Below are 19077 nucleotides of genomic sequence, written 5' to 3'. Positions count from 1 at the left end.
ATCATGTGCAAATAAATTAACTGAAGAGAATGTCCAAACTAGTACAATTTTCTATTATTAGCTTGAGAAGTCAATTTTTTTTCTCCCCCCCCCCCCCCGCCTCCCCTCCCACCTCTTTTAAGCTTGAAAAATCTATTGCTCATTAATCTTCCTAGTCTAACAAAAAAAAATTGTGCTGGCCTCCAGTCATTGTTCAACATTAAAAAACTGACAAAGGTTGATTGTATTGTAATTCAGAATTGGAGTAACAGGTTGTAAAAAGGGCTATAAGAATCAAATGAAATATGTGTCAGTCTTACCTTTCTGTGCTTCTAGACTCTCTGACCCCAGAGATAGAAGCTGACCGCAGCGGGGGCAGAACAGATGCTGAAAGGACAATACAAGGTAGGAATTTGCAAAAGGCTATAAATCTAGATCTTGCTATATGAGTTTTTCCTCAGCTTTAGACTGCTATTCAAGCATGTAGCCTACCATCTGGGCCACATCAAAACAAGTTCAAACAAGGTCAAGTTCATCTTGCTTGTTTATAAGAGAGAATACATTCTGTGCTGATAGATTTTCTTTAAATTAATAGGTCATTTCTGTTTATACAAAGCAATTAAAGAAGAATAATTAATTTGAAGCAATGTTGGGTTGAATCTTAGACATGCTGAATGCAGTTTTTGTGAGTATATGTAGTTAGATTTAAGATAACAATGTTTTTAAAGGTATATTTGAAACATTTTCAGCCTTTTAACTATATAAATGGCTAAACCTAATGGGTAACATTCAAGGCCTGGTGAGAACTTCATAGCTAATGTCCAGTGGCAGTTACTGAAAGGTGTGCTTCAGTAAGCTACTTTAAACGCTAACGATAAATAAACTGTTTATTCCCTTCTTGGATTTTTCATTTACCAAATGTTCTATATCCCATTATTTACATTTTAATAAAGCAAATCTGCTGAGTAAATTTATACCTGAAATACTAAAGGAAATCATATTACTTCCCCTGTGAATCTAAATGTATATATATTGCAAACACTGAGATAATAGTAAAGAACAAATTTTTAAGATAACATTTATGTTATAATGTCTTCTCCAGTCAACAAGCTAAATCTACCTACATGAATACTAAACAGCAAAAATAGCATTTGTTTTCAATTGTAAATGAAGGTGCAATTTTCAAAGGCAAGCTTAAAATGATTAGCTCCAGTAATCACTCTCAATTGCCTTTATTTTGCATTTTGAAGTCAATCATCCTAACAGTATCATTTGACGTCTTGTGTGTGTTATTTAATCACTTTTTCTAACTCTTAAAGAGTTGTTACTGGTGTGCCACAAGGAGGCTGTAACAACAAAATAAAAAATCAGTGAGCTTTTAATGTATTGAGTATACAAAACAAATACAAAAAAGGCAGTAAGTTCTTATGTAAGAGAAGCACACATGCATATACACACAAACATTTATGTATAAAGCAAGTTATGTCTGCAAAGTCAATAACTCAGAAGACAGGTTATGCCAGATTAAAAGTTGCCTGCGAAGTGGGTATATGTCATGATGTTTTTTGTTCCAGAATCATGTTTTTCCTCCCATAAAATGTATGTCTTATTCAAAGCACCGTTTGATGGAATTCATTTAATAAGAATCCAGTCATTATGTTATTTTGTCACACTTTTTTGCTGCCCCATGCCTTTTTTTGCTACAAAAACACTGGTGAGAAGACAGACTTCTAATTTCATTGGAAGCCTTTCTGTTACGCTAGTCACGGTGGTATCTGAGCTCTTTGCAAAAATTAATTACTTTATCTTCAGAACATTCCTACAGGGAAGTCAAGTTTGGAGTAGTCCCATTTTAACGATGAGAAACTGAGTCACAGAAAGATTAAGGTGACAAGTTGTTTAACTTTCAAGTAACAAGGATTTCCTACTTCAGGATACTTTGTGTTTTTAGCACATACGTATTCAGATCACTGTTCCTGTTGAATTTAGTTTCAATTGTGAGCTGATATGCCAAGATGGATATTCATAAAATCAGCAACAAAGAACTACTAAGTATTCTGGAAGTATCTATTTTAAAGAACCCAATCCCAAATTACATGGGAACAACATTTAGGTTTTTTAACCATGATTATCCTTTCTCTTCCAGCTATCCTCTGCCTATTTATGCTCATCATATATATTACAATTTCTACAACAAATGAAATCAAAGTCCTACAGGCAACATTACCATTAATGATGATTTTTCCATTATTCTTCTGTCCAAGGAAATGCAAGGAAAAGCAAACAAGCAAAACAAACAAACAAATATATTATTTAATTAAAGACTGGACCATAATATATTTTGATCATGATACTGGATCACATTGCAAAGGCAACCTTAATTCTGACATTTTTCTGTCTGTACTTTGCAGTCTTAACATACAAGTAAAGCAGGTTTTAGGGAGGAAAAAGAAGCAAGAAATAGACTTAATAATTTCTTAGTTTAATATATTCAGCTTAACCATCTTATAAAGCAGCTTGTAACTTTTAGAACTACCACATAGAACTGTGTAACATGTGTAGCTCTATGAAACAAATAAAACAGTAGGAGGCTATTGTCTTTGTGGATCAGCCATAATAAAGGTGACAAGTTTCAGAAATAGTTATTAATGGAAGAGTAATGCTAAATGTCAGGCCTCTTCGTGTTCACTTCCAGTATTGGAGGTTCCCCAAGAGCTCCCTTTCCTCTGTGCCCCCTTTAGTGTGCGTTCCTGCTGCTACTGTATCTCTCTGTCCCGGTTCCTCCTGGGTGCGTTTTCCTTGTTTCAGTTCCAGTTTTCATCAACAGCTAATGTCAGTCTCTTTCCTGTCTCTACATTTTTTTTTCTCCTAATCTCATAATGCCTAGATATCCATTCTTCAAGCCTTCTCTCTGGACTCAGTTTCATGCCACCCTGGTTGTTTCTTCAACTACAAGCACCTTCTGTTCTCAGTGACCTCAGGCACTAGCCACCATCTCTGTTTGACCCTTCCTGTCGCCTACTCTGCTTGTCCAGCCATTTCAGGAATCCACACACCATTGACATCCCCCTTATCCTCCTTTCCTGCTTGGTACCACATTGCAGTCTGTCTCCTCCAGTTCACCCAATCAAGCTCAGGTCCCCTCCTGCTTTCAGTACACATTCTGTGTCTTCTTCTGCATCAGCCTCAATATCAGGAAAGGGAGCACTGAGAGAAAAGCAAAGATAACCTCTGTATTCTTATTTCAGTATTTAACACAGAAATGGTTTGCAGAAATGAGGAGAGGCAGCTGCAGGGAAAGAAATGCTTGATTCCTGCAGCCCTAGCATAAAGTATGCTCAGTAGAGATGGATTCATTAGTGAATTTAGCTGCAAAACTCTACAAATTATTTTCAATGGCTGAGGCTGGGATTTTTCCAAAGCTTTTTCCAGTTTTCATAGGGGCAACAAAAAGCACATCCCTCCAATTTTTTTCAGAGTTCAACTGTATACTTAGATTGTGTTTCTGTATCTGTAAATGATATGTTATATACTGTACTATACACTGTAGAAGAATTATTCCATAGAATTTAGAATATATTCTACAATATAGAATGTAATACTATATCTTTCATGCTTTTAGTTTCTGGAAGAAATATTTACTCGGGAAATACTTATGCCTTTGTTATTCCGCTCAAAAGTATATCTATGCCTTTATCTATCTGTATCAGTATATCAAAGTATGGCTGGGATAGTAGTGTCTTTAACCACAGTCATTAATCTTTTAAATTTACTGTATTGAACATGCTATGCAGTTCTATAACTAAGCAAATAAATGTAGGAGAGCTTCAGTATTCTGTGGGGAAGTGAAATAATTGAACTAGCAAGTGTAATTTCAGTATTTAATAAAATATTATGCAAGGAAATAATGATTAAAAATAAGGATTTTATCTGCTATTTATCATAAATAAAAAAGATTCCTGTCAACTTGAAATTATATTTAATATTGATATTTTTAAATATCAGTTTTATGAGTAAGGAATGGGACTAATTTAAGTGTAAAAGATAATTGCATTTGTCAATAAGTGGAGTATGTTCTATTCTTTTTTTTTGTGATGCAGCACTCATTCAAAATAACATTTTAGTTTATGTAAAGTCTTTTTTAAAATGGGAAAGATATATAAAAAAGGAATTTGAATATGAGGCTATAAAAAGAAGCAATAAGGGTATTTTAGTTCATTTTTTAGAATACGAGGTAGATAACAGTTTACTGGATTATCCATAAAATGCTAACAAATAATCATAATAAAAAAATCCAAATATGGGACTCAAACATAGTTACATATATTTTAACAGATCCAAGCAGATACTAAGTTATTATTAGGAACTGGTGTAGACACTAGTTTTAAATGTTTTCTTTCTTGCTTCTGTTTGAAATAACAATAAAGCAGATTATCCTCTTCTCCATACATATTGTAGGTTCACTAGATGCCTATGCCTAGCTCCCAATCCGGTTTCCCAAGACCCCCTCATCCCCCACAAAAAGGTACCATACAAGAAAATGTTTGACTTTTACTGTTTTATTACAAGACCTCTTATTAAGCACTAGAACAATGACATTTACCGCCACTCTTATTTTCTGCCTTTTTTCTATTGGCTTTTTCTTCTCCATCTGCTTATCTATCATTTATTTGTCTGCCTATATCATTAGTTTTTCTTTTCCTCTATAAATCTCACATTCCTAATGTTCTGTCTCCCAAGAGTTTTCCCTCCCAAATCCTGTATATGCATAATCTTCATTTCATTTAATCACCACTTCCTTTACACATTATCTAAACTCACTAAAAATTTTCTACTTCTGCACTGTCTTCCCTATTGACTAGTCTTTTCTTTTCACATGATGTCTCTCTCATGTCTTCCTTTTCCCAACCTCATTTTCATGTTTTTTGTGCTTTTTTCCCAAAAATGTCCTTATGAGAACAGGAAGCTTAACCAAATTATCTGTCCTCAGGCTGCTATTTTGCTTATCTACCCCATTTCTTTCTTATTTTCTAGTAACACTCTATCTCTTTTCCACTCTCCTTCAGCTCATTTCCAACTTCCACATCCCTTCATTCCAGCTTCTTCTGAAACCAGCTCCGTCACTCTCCACTAACAGTTTTTTCTTCTCACCCTGTCCAGCTTCATTGAATTCTCAGGCCTATTATATATTTTTTTGTCCCCCCCCCCCCCCAAAAAAAAAGTTTCTTTGTGTTCCAAGAGATAATTTGCCCTTTGCCCATTCAGAAATTTTTTCTTGTCCCGCTCCACTCTCTCCATCAATGTTCCCCTCCTGTGTATTCTTCTGTAGCCCAGTATTTGTTCTCTTTGACCAACAATCAGAATTTCATATCTCAGGTCCTTATTCTGCTGCAAATATATGCATATATTTTTCCCTTATAGCAGATTATCAGCCTTTCTCCGTATGAATCTGTCACTTTTCTACTCTCCCTGTCCCTCAGCAAAATGAACTTATGCTTTCTAAGCCCTTTCCCACAGACTGTTTCTTCTGGCCTTTATCCTAGTTTTCCACCTTGACTGTAGGCTCATACTAACAGCACAGTTACATGTGATGCTAAATGGCTTCAAACTATTCTTTCCTGATATAAGAAAAAGAGCCGCTCTGCTACCATGCATATAAAAGCTTCCAGGACCACCTGTCGTACTGTGTTCACAGCCTCTCTCAAGCTCTTTTGACCTTGGCAGCAAGCAAGCAGAGGGTCTATTTTCCTCCCAGAAAGGATCAGGCAGAAAATGGAGTTGTTGGACAGTTTGAGAAATAGAGAAAAAGAGCAACTGCAACTTAGCGCACTGCCTGTGTAGTCCCATATGATTACTTCTTTTAAAGCCTTTGAGGGCTATGGAGAAAGAGTGAGAAAGAAATCATGATTTAACTTTGCATTTACTTAATGTGTGCTTTTTGCTGTCCAGGCATTAAGCAAAAGCTGCCCCGCAGCTGCCCTCCACAGAAGTAAGAATTGCTTAGATGTATCTTCAATCATTTGTCTGAAAACATAACCTAAATTGTTTTCTGCCTTGATTTGAAACTTGTTTAATCTATTTTTCAACAAGTAAAGTCAGTGTAATAATCTCAGCAAATGATAGTCTTTGAGTCTTTCTTGCTATATTTGTGTTTGAAAGATACCTATCTTAGGAACTACACACTGAAAGGGTGTTTTTAGTGGTTCTGTGAAGCCTTTGCACGCAGTTTTGTTTCTGATGTAAAAATCTTGGACAAAAGCATGTCTAAATGTGTGACAATATTTTTTATGAGATCGAAAAGTTTATTGGAGAAGGCTATTATCAAGGCTTTAAAGTCAAGCATTCCAAAATTAGGAAATGGTAGAATTAAGGTTGTCTTCCTTACTTTTGTTCAGCCTTCTTTGTGTATGCATCATGATATAATCTTTAATTATATGATTAGATACTGTATTTTTCACAGTACCCTGCCTCATTCAGTTCAGGGGGTGAGGGTATAGTTGAATTAATGGATATATATCCAATATTTTCTTTATCTTTAGTGCTCAGTGTGTGTCCTCATGCTTTATATAATACCTGCTTCACGTATAATACTTTCATCATTAGACAGCATGCTTTACAGAAAAGGCGTGAATCATTATCTCAATTTCTTTCATATGTTAAATCTTAATTTTGGCATTTCCTAATAGTTGAGTGTTTAGCTTAACAATTTCAGTAATGTCCTAGGTGATAGGTAACCATTTTCTAGGGCATTCCTTTCAAACAGTAAACTAAGCAATCTGAAGTTTCACCATGAAGTGACATGTGACAACCTTACAGATCAAGTAAAACTTGAATCTTAGATTCACTGTGATAAAACTAACATAGTAATTGATAAATGGTAATGCATTGTTATGAGCTGTGTGATCAAAGGAATGACCATTTTGTCATTTGAGTTTTAAAGATATTTGTTGAGATATTAAATAAAAGACAATCTTGGGTTACATTTTGTACTCTTGGGCATAGAAAAGTCCTTTCATTTTTCTTGCAAAATGTATGCCTTTTAACAGCGTCCCCATCAAGCTGTCTTACTCATGTTTCTTTCTCACCTCTGGCTTTTGTGTCAGACCTAATACCCATTTCCAAGTCTTACAATCTCTTTTCTTCTCTCTTTTTTATCTCGTACAAATCAGGCTTTTTAATGCACATTTCTATTCATATCTAGTCATAATTCCAACCTCTCAACTCAACTTCTTGCACCTAATATCCTTGTTAAGCAAGTTTCAGATGTCTCCATAGTACAGCATCCATTTGCCACATATCCAGTTGCTTGTCAAGATTTCTCCTTTTAAGAGACTTTTTTTTTTATATTCAGATTGCTTTATCTGACTTTGTTGCCATATCTGTGTCCTCTCCTCTGTTTTTTATTCTGTTCTTAACCGCTGGGTCCTTTTCTTGTCTAGTCAGTCCAAATCACCTGGTCACTCAGCTTCAGTCACAGTTTTGTCAGCCAGCTGTTTCTTGTTACTGACTCCCTCTCACAGCTTTTCCAGTGCCTATTTTTTATCTGCTTGTTCAACCAGTTCCTGTCATCCCCCCAAGTCCCATTTTCTCTCTTTACTTCCAAGTCCAGCTGCATCAGGCTTCTTCTAATTTCTTTAAATCTTAAGTTTTACATGTGCTTATGGTTGTAGACTTAGAGAAAATTATTGTGATAGATAAGGACACATTTTCTAGTGCAAGACTACCCTCAAATTAACTAATGATTTTTTAAAACTAGTTTTCAATCTCCTCAGATGATGGGGCATCTATTTCTTTTCTGGAGAGATTAGTTCTCTCTGCAGCATACTTAACTAAAATGTCTTTTCTTAAGGTCTTCCCTTCATTTATTTTGCCCGTGATGTTGACTGTGGTGACTAGAATCAAGTCTATTTCTACTTATCCACTATCTGTCTATAGAGTCCCTCCAATAATTGTATCTTTTTTCCAGGTCTTCTTCCTTCTGTCTTTGCATTTCTGTCCATTCCTGTCAGTGTTCCTCCTCCTCTTACAAATCAGAAGGAATTCCATTTGCTCCAATAGTTCCTTGAAGGTCATCCATCTGTATAATGCCTTGTAAACCAATAGTCATATATTTGCTATAGTATAAATTAATTAAACTCAGGAGAAAAAACACCTGATCCTTTATACATTTTACCAAGTGTTTTTCTTGCCTTTTCTCTTACTAAGATATCTTAGAAATATTAAATATACATCTAAACTAAATCACTTTTAAATTCTTCATTTTGATTCAATTGACACTTGTTCATCAGTTATTCTATTTTTATTGCTACTTAATAAGTACTATGGATTTGTTGTTATTCATTACTGCATGGGACTTATAGCAGAAAGAGGTTTGGGGTTACTGTAAAGCCAGGATGCTCAAATGGATTTATCAGGTCATTTTCAGAATGAAAATACATTTTCACTTTCCTATGCAATATTCCTCATTCTCCACCAAACCGTTTCCTCACTGTTTCAGCTTCCCTCATATTGCTAAACTCCCATTTTCCTCTTGATCACCCCCCTCCCCCTGCCTTAGATATTACTTCTGAATAGCCCAAATCCTTTGCATTACTCCACTTGCCTGACCTGCTGATTGGGCATGAGGCAGTGTGCGTGTATGATCTGGAGGTATGTGTCTGCTGGTTGACCAGGTGGCTGACTGGGAGATGCATGCATTCCAAGGGATCTGTGACAAGCTAGGAGATAAGCATTTTCTGCTGGACATCTTGTTGCTGCCTCTTGGCAGCTGGACAAATCAAACAGTACATGATGCTTCTCAGCAGCTGATGGGCCAAACAAATGGTTTTTCAAGCTGCAAGAGACCCACGGCCCACCTGTTGCGCAGGCCTGCTATAAAGGTTGGACATTTCAGCAGGGAAAAGAAGTCAGGAGCTGGAAACAAAGCTGTCAGAAGCCTGGAAGGCAAAGAGATTTTTTTTTCTAGATATATTGAATAACTGCCCAAGGAAACATCTGCTACTTAGCTAGGCTGCTTATGGAAACAAACAGCTGACTATTCTAGACCCACACACATATAAAAAGGTCTTCTAAAGCAGCACTGACAAAACAATGGACTTCTTTTCTCTAGCGATTAACTTTCCTCTGAAGTTCGTCTGTGAATTTGGGGCTACTCGATCTGTTATTCCATTAGGTCAGATTTAAAAAAAAAAAGGATATAATAACTTCAAGTTATTTTGTCAAGGACAACAACCCAGAAGCAGTTTTTTTCAGCTTAGGATTCATCAATCAGTAAGAAGGTCTGTCTATATTTACGAAGTATCATGTCTTGTGAGAGTGGGGCTTTCAGCAAGGTGACATAGAGGGATTTATGGTTTTTTTCTTTTTTTTTTTTCCTGACTGATTATCAGGTTTCCTCCTTAAGTTTTCCACTCTTAAGATTTCTGAAGTTCAGTAAGACAACTGGTTTCAGTGTCTACAGCTTTGGCTGACTGCAAACATACGATAGGACTGTCTCTGTAATGTGATTGCCATCTCCAGTGTTATTCTAGCACCTCTAGGTAAGAGTAGTGAGCTGAGCTACCAGAAAAGTGTGAAAAAGGCAACAGAATGGAGCAGAACTGTTGTAGTGACCCACCAGGGAGTGATGTCTGCTGTCTTGTTACTGATCCTTTTGTGCATGCCAGAGTTTGTCAAACAAATTGGTACATTTGTGAAAACATACGCACATACACCATTAAATTTTAGAAGCTGAAGGATAGCATGTTTTCCCCACTTCTCTCTTTTGTCTTTCAAATTCTCAAGAAAAGATATTTTCAAATGCAGTGCTGTTGTCAAAGGAAGAAGGTGTTAGAAGTTTAGTGTCTAACCCTCACTGACATTTAGTGGAGCGGCTGTCCTAACTCCCTTTTTTAGTCCACTTTGTGTTATTTTATTTTTGCTTGGTCTTCCTAAAATATTTGTTGGTTAAACATTGTTCCTAATCCAGTAACGCATACATATAGTGTTTTGCTTTCCTTCTGATTAGGGCCTTAAACTTCAGCTGCTTTTTGACTGCAGTGTGCAGCACCTTGTATTAACGTCAGGGTCATGCACTTATTATTCATCTGTACAGTGCTCTGCACTTCAATGAAATTATATACATAATAATAAATAACAACATTAATCTGTGTGCAGCACCTTGAATTTCATTACTGTTGCAGAAGGAATAACTCGACAACTAGATGCTCTAATTTTTATACATTTTAGAAAGAGCAAGGCTCTCTCCCTGTACTCTAATTTAAATATTTGCTTTTATTTTCCCTGTGAAGAATGAGCCTTACTAGCTTTATCAGCTCACAGGTTTTAAAGAAATTTGTTTTTCTGAAATTTTTTGGCTGTGATAGACAACCCAGTACAGTTCAGATTTTGTACCTAGATTGTACATGAGACATTTATAACATCTCTTGCTAGTTTGTCTGTCTTTTGTAATTAATACTTGAATACCCAATGAGGAAACTTCCAATAAAGATTTATTTTGCCTCATATTTTCTTGACCACAAATAAATGCGAGATTATCTTACAATACATAGAAAGCAAACAATAACGTTCCCTATCCCCCAGCCCAGGAGTCCAGTACTTTGGCAGGTTTTCAAGCCAAGCTAATCAATTAAAGACAACATTGATTAACTTAAACAGAAGGTGGTATTGATTGCAGGCAGCAAACTATAAACAGACTGTTGTTTCATAGCTTTCATAGGTCATTGTTACTTATACCTTTAAACTTTTAGCTACATAATCCTGTTATTTATCACTAAACAAAGCAAATGAGGGGTACATAGTTAATAAACTGTTACATATATGTTGCAAAGCATTCTTAGCTCCCTCATTCACACTCACAGACAAACTTTTTCACATTTCCTTTGAAATTGCTATCTATTGCAATTTACATCTTGTTTTATAGCTGTATATATGAAGTAGCTGGAAATCAAATGTGTTCATGGCTTTTCTACTGAGATGAATGATTAATCAATCAGAGGCATTCTTCCAACATGGTACTTTAGTACAGTTTTAAAACATCTATGTGTAAAATTAATGACTAAGCATGAACAGAGTCAAGTGGGAAAACTAAGGACAATAAGAACATTAAATAAAACATGTTGTGCGCCAAAGAGACTATTAAGACTCTGTTTAGAATTTTTTTTTTTACTTGTATTATTTTCATTCATTTCTTCCTTCCTCCCTCCTCCAAGTTTATGGTATTCAAAGAAGGAAGGATGGGATGGATGAATTCTTACCTAATACAAAAACTTCTGAAATCAGCCCAGTTGTCTCACTACCTGGGAAAGATGGGCATGCCACGCCACCATCCTGCCTACTTGTTTTTCCCATAAGTACTCCATTCCCCTCAGAAGGCAACTGAAGCCTAAACAGATGGTAAAACACATATTTCCAGTATAGCCTTTTCAGCTGAAAAACAAATCCCTTCTAAAGAAAGAATGAAAGACTTTTCTTGTTTGTTTGTTTTTTTTTTTTAAACCAGGCTAAAAGTCTCTTTTCAGTGAAATGGTGTTTATATAGCCTATCGTGGAACAAATACAAACAAAGTAGATTTCTAATCCATTCACAATTTAGCTATAATCCTGTGCCTCTGTAGGTTTGTTGGGGAGCTAAGATTTTCTGCTGACTGTAACTCTGTTTAACAGTGTTAGCCTCTACCCTGTGTAAAGGGCCATCACTTTTTTTTCCCCCTCAGCCACACTTGCTACTTCTTAGGCCCCGCTGGAAAGTGGTATCCTGTCAGCTGTAATGCATACAATAACGAACAGTGTTTCTTGGTGTTCATTTTTGAAACTACTAAGGAGAATTAAAAAAAAAAAACTGATGTTTGTGTGTGCAACATCCTCTCATAAAGGAGTTTCACCGCCAATGTTAGTGTTGCATTCTTCTGTGAAATCCTTAAGACTGCACGGTCAACAGATCTCAAAATAATTCATGCTCTGAGTTTTTTTCTAAGGCTTACGTTTCCCTTGTTATGACTTTTTATGTAAAGCAAGTGTGAGACAACTTTTATGCCAAATTAACAGCAATAATTTTCAATTCTGCTAAAAATACTGTGCTTTAGAGGACTACTAATACAAACCAGTATTTAGTAAGTTACTTTATCCAGTTAGCACATACAGGAGGAAATCTGTTAGACCAGGAGAGCAAAATCTCCTTCCTGGAAAGTACTACAACTAGGGTAAGTAAAAAGAGTTATCAATATGGATCAGATTTCAAATCTTTCAAATTTTGAATTCAGTTTAATTTAAAACTTTAAATGTGGACAGGACTCATCCTATTCAGTGGGCCTTTCTGACTGCCTCAGCCACCAACTGCATCAAAAGAAGAAGAAAAGAAGTTTTCATAGCAAGCCATGTGAGATAATCTACCAAGGAGGGTCTAGTCCTCAGCTTATTCCTGTATATCATTTAAAATTCTGAAAAGAGATTTTATATATTTTATATATTAATTATATTAATTATATCTTGTTATATATATTAACATTAATTCTTATGCCTTTTAAAAAGTGATTCAGTTTCCCACAAGTAGATATCTAGTACCTTCAGGGTATCTGAGACATCTGCACAGTGTTATCAGGTCTATGGAAGATCCAGGCCTTTCTGGAGTGGCAGTTGGAAGCCAGGCAGGATACTTAAGGCTGACTGAAGTCATAGCAGATGTTGAATCAAGTGCTTTATGCTCATAGAGAATACTTTGAATATACTACATTCTTGACTTGGGTTGTATTCTATGGCGATTTATGGCTTAATTATACATTATAAATAAATATATATATATAATTACTATTATACTAATGTCAAGAGGAAAGGCCATGCCACTCTTCCACTAACATTTTTAGTGGTGTCACATAAATGTTCATGAGACAATTTCTGTAGGTGTCTCTGTCCTGTTATCTATGAATAACTACCTTCTATATTTCATAACGCTTGTCTGAGATGTGAAACCAATACTGGCAGGAAAAAAAAAGGAAAAAAAAATGTATTCTTTAAAAGAAACCCAAACTCACAGACTTTCAAAAAAACTTAAGATCTTGTGATACTTTCTGCCATATGTGACTAACCTACACTCAGACAGTAGCCCTTTGGCCAAGTGTAGAACTGGACCTCGTTATGCTAGGCCTTTTTTTTTTTTTTTTTTTAGTGTTTTCATATGTTAGAATATTCCTGTACTTTCTCTCTTCTTTGGAATGTCTTTGTCTTCTATTGCTACATAACTTTCAGTACTGAAATCTTAACATAAAACCTACCTTTTTCCTTTTTTGAAATATAAATTCAATTTCTCTGTGAAGCTTTCAAGAGTAATAATATGAAGAAATATCTAAAGAAATAAGGTGGATCTTTAACAGAGATTCAAGAGAAATCATTTATTAAGATCATATGATTCTTAGCAATTGTTAGAGTAAATATGTGTATTTAAGCAGAAAAAAAATCAGGCATCAAGCTGAAGGAAAGCAAGTTTGTGCATAATACTTCTGAGAAACTGTTTAGGGACAGATTATCCATGAGAAAGCCGTAATTTTGTAAAGTTACCAAAATTAGGTAGTCCTAAAATAGTCCTTAAATTGCTGCTACTTATTTTCAGAGGGCACTTGATTTATCATAATCTATTTCTGCATGAATGTATGTTTTGGAGAACAGAATTCCTTATCTTTTTTAAAAAGTCCAGTTTTCAGCCTTGTGTTCTGTCTCAGATAAATTATTTTGAGCTATGTCAGGAGTAACTGAAAAGCTAGAAGAAATGTTATAGTTATAATATCTGAACAACTTTACAGTCTTTAATGGATTTAATCTTCACATCAGAAAATACTCCTGTGATGCAGAACAAAGCAATTATCTTTGTATTATAGAGGGGCTAAGGAGCTTGATCAAGGATATGTTGGAAATCTGTGGTAGATCAGGGGACCGAACTTAAATCTTCCCACAGCAAATGTTTTCACTCTACCCTTCTTGTCTTTGCTCTCCCTTTTATATGTTCCTACATGCTCTCTCATTATATAGACATATGCAAAATTAGATAGAATTTACTCACTTAAATATTGGTGCTATGATTTACATCCCAAGACTGCATGCTAAAGGAATACATGCAACACATCATCTGTGCTTGCTCTGCACTTGCTCAGACTGATGGCCAACCTCTGTGAATAGCAGGGTAATGACAACGTGCACCTAGTGTCAAGTCTTTTCAAGTCTTTTCTTTGATAGGCATAGCTTTGAAAATACACCAACATATGTTGGTCAGCATTGTTTGATTATTATTTGATTTGATATGATTATCCCTCACATATCAAACTGGCCCTATGTATTTAGCTTTTATAAAAAAGAACATAAACTTTAGTTTCTGTTACTTCTAGCTGCATAAACATAATAAGTTTGGTTAAATATCTTGGATAATGACATTTAAAAGATTTGAAGCTAGAGTAATAATGAATGAAGTTTAATTTCTCACAGATAAGTAATGGGGAATGGATTATTTAATTTATCTTGGTTCTGCCACCTTCCTAACCCAAAGCTCCATTTAACTTCATTCCTTAGCTTCCTGGTACACAGACTTAAGATCTACTATACTCTTCTACCCACAGAGGTGAAGATAAACCAGTAGCAGCTTTCTGTACCTCAGAAACCAAAGACTAAGCATACAATTAGTACTTGCTTTTCTTTTCATTTTTTTGGTCAATTCACAAACAAGATGTCAAATTTAATGAAACTTGAGGCATAAAATGCAGATCTGTCTCCAGGTATATTTTGGCAACAGCAAAAAGCAAAGGATGTTTCAGTCATTAACACAGAAGAGTATTCAGTTTTTTCTATGAAGTAAAACTGTTTTACAACAGAAATTTTTCAATGACCGAAGCAACCCAAAAATTAGTAAAGAAACATAGCCAGGTAATCTCATTTCCCTTAAAGCTTCACACAGATTTTTCTTTATGAGATGATGGCTCTGAAATGACAGTGATCATGCTGGTAAATAACTTCTTCTTCAATGATGTGGGAAATTATGTATATTCATGGTCCCATATTCTTGATCATATTCCTGATTCAGGTCCAGTTGCTGATCTCAGAAGGACTTGCTGTCAGCTTCACCTACAAATTCAGGTATCAAACCTGTATATCAGGATATCCAGTATAGTAGTGAGTTAGTTTTGTGAACATTATGTGGTGTTCTTCTTAACTGCAGAGAGCAATAGGAAAAAAAAAAACCTATGAGGATGCTTATTTGGAAGCATCACTCCAGTCTGAAGCATTTTGAAAAGTATTAATGCATGAGGTGGAAGGTAAGGCAAAACCTTTCAAGTTTTCAAGTTTTTCAAGTTTTTGTATTGAAAGGGAAGAGCCAATGAAAGAATTAGGAGGGATTGGCAATTCAAAGAAGCAGACTAGGAAAATATTTTTGTCGTATAAATGTACAACTCAGACAGAAGTAGGTTTTAGTAGGTAAGATGTGAGGACACCTTGAATATGAATTTATAGCTAAAAAAAGGGGTAGGAAAATAAAGGCCAGAGATTTTATATTAAAGAATCTGTGAAATTTAGACACAATGTGGTAATGAAGAGACAGAAGTAACAAATGAGCAGGACACCTTGACTTTGGACTTCACTAACAGACCAGATAAAAAGAGTGGCCCATTGTGACTAAGAAGAAGACCGGTGGGGAGGAGGATTCTGACGGTGAAAGATTAACAGATCTGTTTTCCCAACCTGAGATTGTCATAGTCACTAAACATTCATAAGGAGAATTCTAAGATTTGGCCAGAAAGAGGTCATTAAGCACAAACACATTTACTAAAAGGTCTGCAAACAAGCCAACTACTAAAAGAATTGATGGTCGAGGGAGAACATACTTCCCAGTGTTTTACAACTTTTATGGTCATTCACCATGTGTTTAACTGGTACATACCTACCAAATTAGGAACATGCAAGTATTTTATCTACTTTTTTAAAGAATAAATGACCTTTCAAAGAATAAAAGAATTTCAGAGGTTTAAACTTCTTCAAATTAAAATCCTTCTTTGCGTTTTCCCTTATCAACTATTCCCCTGAAGGCAGGATACTGTTTATACAGAGTTATTACAGTGTGAGTTCTAGAAATTTTCTTGGATATTTTTGGTTAACCTCTGTCGTAATGGCACTTGAGAATTTTCTTGATGATAGTAATCATGTTAACATCAAAAAAACATCAAGGTAGGCATGGCCACAAACATTAAAAGAAAACTCTCCATTTCAGTCAGATGTTATGGTCTGCTACCTAACTTAAATAAGAAATAAATTAAAATCATTACAGTTTAATACCCGGCTTCAGATAAAAAGAATGTACACAGGAAAACTTTGAAAGGGAGGTGCCTTAAGTGGGGACTTGGTCCACAAGCTGTAAGCAATATCACCTGTGGGGAAAAAAGCCTGTATAATATTTTCAGGGGGTAACACATAATGTTATATTACTTTTAATCCTGCAAAGTCTGAAGAAGTACAGGGTATGTTTGTAACAGCTTCTCTGCAGCCTGTTTCTATGAAAAGTACCAGCTAGTGATTTTCACTGCTTGCAGAAAAACTTGGTATGAACTGGTAGAAGTGTCAGAAATGAGAGCAACAGAATTTTTACTTCCCTATACCTAGTCAAATGCATGCATGGGTATGCATGTTACAGAGAAAGCGAACTTTTTTCTGGTATCAAATTTGGTCATAAAATCTTTTGATAGAGCGATCTTTTGCTGTAGTGGCTGAAGCTGCAGTGTAAACGTTATACACAGTGTGTACTGCATATCATAAAATGTGATTTAAATGAACAATATTGAAATCAAAGTTTCAATTCAGCACCTTGAGGGTATTGCTGTGCAAAGCCTACTCAATTACATTTACAGCTTCATATTTTCTCAGGAAGAACAAAGTTTAGACACCTAGGGATCCCTCGTGCTTTATGCAAGTTCAGTCGGTTTTAGATAAAAGGATCAGGCCCACAATTGGCTTTTCTTAAATCCTTCAGTAAAAAATAAAAATAAATGCCCCAATCATGTAAACTACAAAGGTGGAAAAATGCTGTATCTTGCATTTTTCTACCTCCTGTGGCTAGGGACAGAACGCAGACATGCCACAATAATGTTTTTTATTTCTACTGTTCAAACCATATTAATGAGAACATCATTTTGGAGAACTAATTATTTCTATTTGTCTTGTGTCACACTTTCTAATTCCCCTATATTAGCACAGCCAAAGCAAATTAATTGCTTTTCCAGCAGTTGAACCTTGTCCAAGAATGAGCTCACATTCCCTTCCAGTTTTGCAGTTTCTAGGAGTGCATTGTGTCAAAATTTTCTCTTGGTACTAAACATAGCCCAGAGAATATCTTTACAGATTTCTGTTGCTGCTCACTTGATGAAATTTATAAGTTTAAGTGACCCACTAGGAAAGATAAAGTTCTTAGCTGCAAGATTATACATCAAAACAGTTAAAGTGAAATTAAAATTAAATGAATGAATCTCACTGAAGCAAAAAAAGCAGTAATTAATGGTTCCCTTAATTGTCTTCATAAAATATTTGCATGGGTCTAATTTGCATAATTTGCATGTATTAATTAATCTTTCAAAGGAATTTTGTGCTGAGAGAAGCCAAAAAATCTCTTTGTTTTATTTAACATCTAATGAAATATTTATCTTCGTTAATGAACTTCTCATCTTCATTAAAATAAAAATTGCACAAGTTTGTATGTTTTAAATGTTTTTATAATTGAAGTATACAAAAAATCTCTTCAGACCTACAGTATCTGAAAAACAAACACATTATTGTACATTCTGTGTCATTTTGACTTCCGCAACATTTAAAATTTGAGAAACTCTATTCACTTTACCAAAAGTTTCAAGGGCTTTTTAATGAGTTCAATTTCACATTAGTTTCTGAGTTTGTTTTAAATGTTACAAGTGGGGATGAGAAGGTAAACATTTTCCTATTTTTATCATTGCCATCCTGTGGTACGTAGTGGCTTTTATAGAACAAAAGTGGTATACAGAAAAACAGACCAACATCAGGACTTAAAATACTGCAGGAGTTTGTGTATGATGTGTGGTTAGTTTATACTCTACAAGACTAAAAGTTGAGGAAAACCAGTTATGTGAGTTACTGCCTGATATTTAATGATTGAACATGGAGTAAGACTGATGACAGTAATAGTTATAAGGAAAGGACCTAGTTAAATGACAGGCTGTGGTGATCAGCAACTTTGAGACAGTATCCAAAATAGAAAGCCTTTGAGAAAGAGAATATGTAAGGCAAAAAAAAAAAAAATCCATGTTAAAGTTTTTTTGCAAAATCTGAATATAGAAGTGTTAGGAGATGAAAAGAAATGAAGTACTTTGCAGAAAGCTATTTCTGTAAAAAGAATAGGTCTAAGAGGACGATGATTAGTTTTTCAGGGACAAAGGTGAAGGCTATTACTTAAGAAGGGGACCACCTAGAATCCCTAGGTAATGTATCAGCTACTTAATATTGTTGGAAAAAGTGTCTGTGGAGGAAGAATAGCAAAGTATGGTTACAATAAAGTAGCTTCTATACAAAATCTTAACATTATACATAATAAGATTTGTGAAATGGAGTTTCAGGGTTTTTTTTTCAAGGATAAGTACAATATTACTGGAATAATAAAAGTACACTTGAAATAGGGAAGTGATGGGGGATTTAGATTATAAAGAAACTATATTTGCGCAATGAAACAGCACAATGGAATTTATACTCATTTTCAATATGCCTGCATATGCTTAAACCCTTGCACAAGGAGTTTATAAACACATTAATGCGTTTGAATTCATTTTAGACATGTGCTACCTTGAAAGCCAGTTTGGTAGAAATAAAAAAGTAGGAACTGTTTAAGTGTCCTTTAAAATTCAGCACTTGTTATATGAAAGGTCTCAGAAATAAAGAAACAGGAGTTTTAAGTTATTGAGACTGTATATGAAGTCATATATTTTTTGCTATATTATCCTACACATTTTTCAAATAATAAGCTATAGTGTAACTTTGTTGATATCATGTGACAGTATAGATATTTCAATATATCTTGAAGGTGTGGAGCTTATAGAATTGCTGCTGAAAC

General features: G+C 35.1%; 1 protein-coding gene across 3 annotated transcripts in view; it reads left to right on the top strand.

The window, feature by feature from the left end:
- DACH1 (dachshund family transcription factor 1) overlaps positions 1 to 19077 on the top strand; it is a 363667-nt gene that overhangs the window by 327127 nt on the left and 17463 nt on the right. For 2 of the 3 annotated variants that reach the window (XM_067292635.1, XM_067292628.1), the window contains 2 exons: positions 316 to 384; positions 4438 to 4504. In XM_067292635.1, coding sequence (XP_067148736.1) covers positions 316 to 384; positions 4438 to 4460 — 92 coding nt within the window. In that variant the 3' untranslated portion in view covers positions 4461 to 4504. The remainder of the gene's footprint in view (positions 1 to 315; positions 385 to 4437; positions 4505 to 19077) is intronic. The other variant, XM_067292618.1, reaches the window with a different exon arrangement.

The sequence above is a fragment of the Apteryx mantelli genome, chromosome 1 (genome assembly GCF_036417845.1).
Source record: "Apteryx mantelli isolate bAptMan1 chromosome 1, bAptMan1.hap1, whole genome shotgun sequence".
Taxonomy (NCBI): domain Eukaryota; kingdom Metazoa; phylum Chordata; class Aves; order Apterygiformes; family Apterygidae; genus Apteryx; species Apteryx mantelli.
This window is presented reverse-complemented; position numbering and strand designations above follow the sequence as displayed.